At 34.8% G+C, this 7,096-nt stretch overlaps 1 protein-coding gene and 1 non-coding gene across 5 annotated transcripts in view; one reads left to right on the top strand and one right to left on the bottom strand.

Moving 5' to 3' along the window:
* Positions 1 to 5,631: 5,631 nt before the first annotated feature.
* TRNAP-AGG (transfer RNA proline (anticodon AGG)) lies at positions 5,632 to 5,703 on the bottom strand. The gene has a single exon. It is a non-coding gene; the product is annotated as a tRNA-Pro (tRNA).
* A 213-nt stretch (positions 5,704 to 5,916) lies between these two features.
* LOC104610270 (uncharacterized) overlaps positions 5,917 to 7,096 on the top strand; it is a 57,948-nt gene continuing 56,768 nt past the window's right edge. For 2 of the 4 annotated variants that reach the window (XM_010276810.3, XM_019199922.2), the window contains exons 1-2: positions 5,917 to 6,076; positions 6,422 to 6,587. In XM_010276810.3, the coding sequence (XP_010275112.1) occupies positions 6,432 to 6,587 (156 nt within the window). In that variant the 5' untranslated portion in view covers positions 5,917 to 6,076; positions 6,422 to 6,431. Of the gene's footprint in view, positions 6,077 to 6,421; positions 6,588 to 7,096 lie in introns of those variants that run through there. The other 2 variants (XM_010276811.3, XM_088896532.1) reach the window with 2 other exon arrangements.

Here is a 7,096-nt window from a genome sequence, read left to right as displayed (position 1 = left end):
GCAAATAAACACTGAAATACACAAGCTCCATAAAGAAAATCATTGGTGATTGGTTTTGAGTAGAGTATAATAAGCTTTGTTCAGATGTAAGATGCTAGTGCCATTAAGAATTAAACAAAACCATCAAATAACATCTCACAAAAACCATAATAGTTAAACATTAAAAAAAATTAAATATCAATTCGAAGTTTCTAACCATAACCATAAAGCAACTAGAAAAATCCATAAGTTAAATATACTAAATAATTGAATCCACAACCAATGATTGACATAATCACATCTCCTAGTCCTAGAGCATCCAAAGAATTTACCCAAAGTTGAAGGCATCATTAAAAAATGGGTAGAACTATCTCAATAAGTTTCTTGTCCACGTACAAACATGAAAAATAACCAAAATTTAATAATTTACGAACAATAAATTAAGGCAAAATAAATAAATAAATAGTGTGCCAATAAGCAATAATAATTAAATTAAGTGTAAAATACCTTTTGTTTTTTCTTCACCCCATGAAGGACATGAATCCAATCCCCTCCACAAATCAAAGTTTTAACAGTCTCTGGAGCCAAAGATGCACGATAACAATCAATTACCCTACCACCAACATTGAATGTAGCTTTTGAAACTAATGTTGATATTGGAATAGCAAGAATCTTAATTGCCATCTTTGACAATACCCGATATTTCAAATTATTTGCCTTTCACCATTCCAAAGCATTAAACTCATAGTGTGACTTTTTTTCTTCACAAATATACGCACCCTCCTCAAGGTACATATCTAACTCTAATTTTGGTGAGAGAATGGTCTCAACTCTCTTTACATAATTTATCAATTTTGACCATCCCGAATTTGTTGATGATTGAGAATTGGAACTATAACTTGCAAAATACCTATTGCTACCATTCCCTTTAGTGGAGGATTGGTCACTATTAGAAGCATTATAAGCAGCTACGTATTCATCATAAAGTTGGTATAAAGCCCCTCGAACATGCTCAATGTTTCTTTTAACTTAAACTTCATAATATATTTATGGGAAACACATTTCAACCAGCCTCAATTTTCACATCGGATCCAATACGGAAGCCATTGCCATTAATAGATTACATTCACCCCAATACTTATCTTTCATCTTCCTAACCATCATTTGAATGAAATCATTTTCATCTGTTGATTTTAAGTTCAAAAATTCTTTTACCCTATAGATCTCACTAAAGTACAAATTAGAAATGGATAGTCACTATTATAAATAATGTTGGTAACTACACTCAACACTTCAAGTACCTCACATACTTTCTCCACTTTTTCCCATTCTTCAAGAGTTGGCAAGTAGTCGTAATTGGGCTCCTTTTCTTAAAATCTTATAAATATATATTTGAATTTCAAAGCACATGACAACATCTCAAAAGTTTAATTCAATGGGTAAGACAATCAATAATCAATTTCTTTGTACCTAGTTGTAACTATTGTACAATTTCAGAAAAAAAGTTTGTTTCCCATCTCAAACTTATTAATGTATTTGACACTCTCACACACATTTTCGATGATGTGACCAATTTCACTAAGACCATATTGAACCAACAAATTCATAATATGTGCACAACATCGCATATGAAACAATTTTCCATCACAAAGCAATTTTCTATTATGAGAAAATATCTCTCTCAAAAACCTCAAACATGAATCATTATATGATGCATTATCCATAGAAATTTTAAATTCCTTATTCTTGAGGCCCCACTTCTTTAAATACTTGTAAATTGCATTTGTAATATCGACACCTCGACGAGGTGGAGGAACATGAACAAAGCTGATAACATGCTTCTGTAACCTCAAATTGGCATCTATGAAGTGATTATTTATCACCATATACTCAATCCTTTGGTTTTGTGACTTCAAAGGTTTGTGGTTATGCTAATTTTTGAAATATCCTTTGAAAGATTTTTTCAACTTCTTCTTTTGATCCTCATACATAGCTACATAGTCGTTCTTTAGTGTCTTCCAATAAATATTCTCAAAAGATGGATTACACATTTTCATCATAAAAATAAACCTTCATCTTCCACTATAGTAAATGGATGCTCATGCATAAGAACCCAATGAACAATTGTTTCTCTCATTTTGGAATGGTCATACTCTGTGGCAACAATAGGATCTAAGAGAGGAGGACCCGCAATTTTTACATCAACATTGAAATTTATGGATTGAAAATTTAAAGTCATCTGCTACTTACGTTGTTTCTCAGATTTTGGAGCCACTTTTCTTGGTATGCATGATTTCAAATTCTGGCCCATATGATTTGTAGCTCCAGTAGATTGTATAGATAATTACTCTTGCAATGGACACATTGCGCCTTCTTTGTTCCATCAACAATTTTTACCTTTGCGAACTCCAACCATACATATGAAGTTTTCTATCTTTTTGACTTCGATATTGGACCATCTTCATTAACTTCAATAGGACTCTGAAATCCAGTTTGAGTACCATTTGTGTTAGAAGGAGCACCTGCAATGGGATTGTTTGTAATTAAAACAATCATCGTTATATTTAAGTGCAAACTTGAGCTACTTCTCCATTTCATTAGTTGTATGTGTGTGTGTGTGCACATGCATGGGCTACGTGTATGTCATACAAAACTTTAGAATTGAAGGTAAGCACATTGAAGACACAAGCAAATGCAGTCATGATCATTAAATATGGCATTCACCATAGACCCAATATTTACCTCTCACCCCTCAAAGTGAAAACCCTTTATCTTCTCTTAAGCTAATGAAGAGTTAGATCAAGGGTTTAAGTGCATAAAAAATTCTGATCCTGTAGCTGCGACACAATAAAATGTTTTTATTCTTAATTGTACCACAAATGACCAAACTTGTCCAAGCCAAGGACAATAATCCCCTAAAATAATATATTCACAAAGCAAATACGGTCTTAATCTCCTCGGTACTCTTAATTGAATCATAAATTCCCAATGTACGGTTGATAGATATTATATGGTTAGTGTGTAAGGAGTAGATTAGTACTTGTTTATTGTCAAATTTGAGCAGCAATAAAAAAAATAAAAATTATCCCTAATTTTATAAATTGTAATAATGCTTCAAACTTCAAATCAATTTATCCTTGATTGCCTAAGAGAATTCCCCACAAGTGACATAGAATCAAATAAGCAAAATGGTTTAATATATAATAGGAATAGGATCTAATATAGTTTTTTTTGCTCTAGTAATAGCATGTAATGATTTTTTTTACTCTAGTAATAACATAAAAACAATTAAGACTTTCTCTTTCTACAATTATTTTTCCTCACAGCTCGCAGTCTCACAGAGTCACAAGCTCACAAGGAGAGGGAGGGTTGAAACTAAAAGGGTTTCTTAGCTTATTCGATTGATTTTTCCCTCTTTCTCTTTGGTTTGCTAATTGCTTTCTTAGGTTAGAATAGGATGTGAATGGGGCCACCATAGATCTATATCCCCACCAATAACATTCAGAAGCATAATAAGTATTACACACACACACACATGGTTAAAATAGGATGTGAATGGGGCCACCATACATCTATATCCCCACCAATAACATTATTTCTAGAAGCATAATATGTATAATAAGTATTACACACACACACACACACACATATATATATACATGGGTCGTATCTTATTCGAAATACTCAACGGCTCGGCTCGTGGCTCGAGCTGTTGTGTATTTGAGTTCGACTCGAATAAGATACGACCCATGTATAGAGCTCAAATTCAGCTTGAAGCTCGACTTAGTCTGAGTCGAGCTCGAATAGCTCGTGAAAAGTTCAACTCGTTTCCACCTCTAGCCTCAACCCTATGCTTGGGCTAAGTGGTCGTAATGGGATTGGATGCAAATTGTGTATTTATATATATTATTGGGCTTTTGGAAAAGTGTCCTACAAGGCACTTAAATCATATACCTTAAGGCTTATATAATGGATTGGCAAAGATATTTATAGCCTTGTAGGACATATTGGACATGAGTAATCCTCAAAGTCGTGTAACAACAAAATTGGGTGGTAGCCCTTTGACACCTCTATGTGTATTTATTGTCTTCACTCCTCTATGTATTGATTGATCAAGTATAGTAGTTTGATGCCATCACATAATCGTTTGCAATAAGAAAAAATAATCCCATGATAGTTGGTACCAAAGCACAAATTGGCTCTTGTGTCACCTACAGCGAAAACTCCGATGGATCAAGTAGCATGCACATGCATGGGTTTGACCCTATGCTTAGGCCAAGTAGCCATAGTGGAACCGAATGTGGATTATATATCCTATACAAGACTATTGTCAGGCACTTTGATAAGTGTCCAATGAGGCACTTTGAACTTGTACACTAAGGCTTATATAATGGTTTTGCCAAGATGTTTGCATGACATATTGGGCACAAGTTATCCCCTAAGTTGTGCGACAACAAAATTGGGCAATAACCATTTCAACAACTTATCTTTGTGTTTATTCTCTTCAGTCTTCTATGTATTAGACGACCAAGTAAGGTGGTTTGATTCCATCATGTGGAGAAGACCATACAAGTTGACATTGTTAAATAGTATGAAGCATCAATAGTGTGTATGAAGGCATTACTAAGGAGTTGACATTTTTGTGTAAGGTGTTGGATGGTTTAGAAACCAGATTTCACATGGCCGAACTAGATTTGGTGAATTTCCTAATTTGACTTGGGAACCGATTTCCTAGTGATTTTGAAATTTGAAATTTCAATCTCGTTTTTGCACTAAATCACACCAGGTTTGAAACCCAAATCAAAACTGATTATACCTAATACGGAGACCACAGCGTGAAACTCTCAGAATTGTAGTGCACACCCAATATCAATCCCAAAATCGACCTCCAACTAAAGATGGTGTGGTGTGTATACGAAATTGATTCAATAACATTGCTTTAGCAAAACTTATTTCCAACTTGCTTTGATCAAAGTGGGTATGTGAACCTGATGTCCTTTGATATTTTTCTTGCAAAAAACATAGTAGATAACTAAGGAAATCATCAGCTATCGCAATTGGGTCGAAGTAGGGTTTATAGGATGCAAGGAAAAAAAGAAGAGAGCAAGAGATTTGAGAGAACTAGGGTAAATCTTCCCTTCCGTCTTAGTCCCTTATATAGAGCAATATACTAATTTAATTAGAAGTTGATCCAAATCAAATTTGGATTACGATTTTGTCTTTAATTGATAAGCATTATTTTCTTGAGATAATAGGTGCTCCATATTAGATTTATACTCATTTTCAACCCAAATCAAGTTATCATTAACTAATCATATTAGTAATTGGTAGGCCCATTTTCTTTAATGATTCATGTCCAAATGTGTTGCATACCACTTTGGGCCCAAAATATTATATGGTGTGAGACCCACAAATGTTTCACACAAGTCCATAACCTACATAATCATTAAAACATTGAATAGTCTAAATTCAATGTTTCTTTTAAACATAAACGTGCTTAAAATCTAACCTCATAAGTTTAAGCAACACATTAGTGGTCTTAGTCACTAGCATGTATCTTGCTAATTATTGAATAGTCTCCAATGATTATGAGCTACCAAACACGAGCTTCCAAATGTACAGGTTAATTTTCCCCCGTATATAAAAATTTGTGGGGCATTCCGAGAATTGAACTCGGGACCTCTCGCACCCTAAGCGAGAATCATACCACTAGACCAAATGCCCTTTGTTGCTTATCTTTCAATCTGGTTTTATAAAATCGCGTAACTTTGTTATATGGCACTTGACAAATAAGTGGGTGCTATGGTTGGGCCTGGATGGGCTTAACCTCGGGTTGGACCAGGCCTGAGCCCGAAGTTTTAACCTTTAGTGTGGTTGCAGTTCGGCAGGACCGATCCCGCGTCTCCTCATTCGGAATAATGCCAGGTAGCCATCTCAACTACCATGTCACCGGCACGATCCAGCCTCGTGGGTTTAAGACAAATTCTCAAAAACCCGGATCTGAAAAGCCTCTATCAATCGTTTCGTCGTGGTGGAAGTGGAACAGCGGAAGAATTGCAGATTGAAGAAGGAATAAAAAATCAAGGAGAGGTTGAATGTAATGCCTCTGTGTTTGTTTATCTTCTACCATTTTCTTCTAGTTTTCTTGATTATAATTATGGACTCCATTTGCATCAGATCAGATTAGACTAGGCTAGATTAGATTGTGGTGTAAAAAAAATTTTATTTTTTATTTTTTCCATGATTTTGACAACAGTGGGAATTTCTTGAAATTTCCCTTGTTGACCTATAACCAGGAGGCGGAATGTATTGCTAACCTCGATTCTTCAACCATATCTATTGAATTTAATATTTTGGCGATCGTGGGTGCTCCATTACCTTCCTTTTATTCGGGTTCTAGTACATATTTTGGGTCCTCATGCTTTCTTCTTTGTTCATGCAGCCTGAGATTCATGGCAGGGCCGGGGAGCTCCATGCTGTACTCGTTTCTTCTATTTGCTGTCATCCTCTCGCTTCAGGAGATGTATAGAGGGAAATTAGCATCTTCAGAGTTATTTACCATACTCGGAGGCTTCATCAGCTCTCTAATATTCGTTGTATTGCTAACAGTGAGTTTTTAATTGATCCAGTGGTTTTTTACGTAGGTATCTTACTAATATTTCATATATGTTTTTTCTTTGTCTTGTGAACTCTTGTAATAAATTTTTTTTTTCATAGTGTTCTGTTTCATTTTCCATATATGCAACCCCATATTTTTCTCCTGTTTTTGTTTCCATGTGCAAATGTCCTTGTAGAGAGCTAAATTCTTTGAACTAGGGTTGGTTAGAGGTGCGACTCGTTGGAACTATATCATATTTCACATTTTCACTAATCTATATCATTTGTTTGTTTTTTCTTTGTGTTTATCTGTATGTATGCTTCTATAATATCAGCCATACCAAGGTTTTAAGTTTTAACTTTCATTGAGCGATCTTTTAAAGTTAAAGATTTCCTATCGGTTCAGATTGCCACCAATAGGAAATATAGATAGAATTTGTTGGTATTATTTTCATCATCAAGCACATGTCAGATAAGGCATCTGATATCTGACTCAGCACTAGTGAACTGTAGTAAGCAT

Source organism: Nelumbo nucifera, chromosome 1, assembly GCF_055504915.1.
Source record: "Nelumbo nucifera cultivar China Antique chromosome 1, China Antique-T2T, whole genome shotgun sequence".
NCBI classification, from domain to species: Eukaryota; Viridiplantae; Streptophyta; class Magnoliopsida; order Proteales; family Nelumbonaceae; genus Nelumbo; species Nelumbo nucifera.
This window is presented reverse-complemented; position numbering and strand designations above follow the sequence as displayed.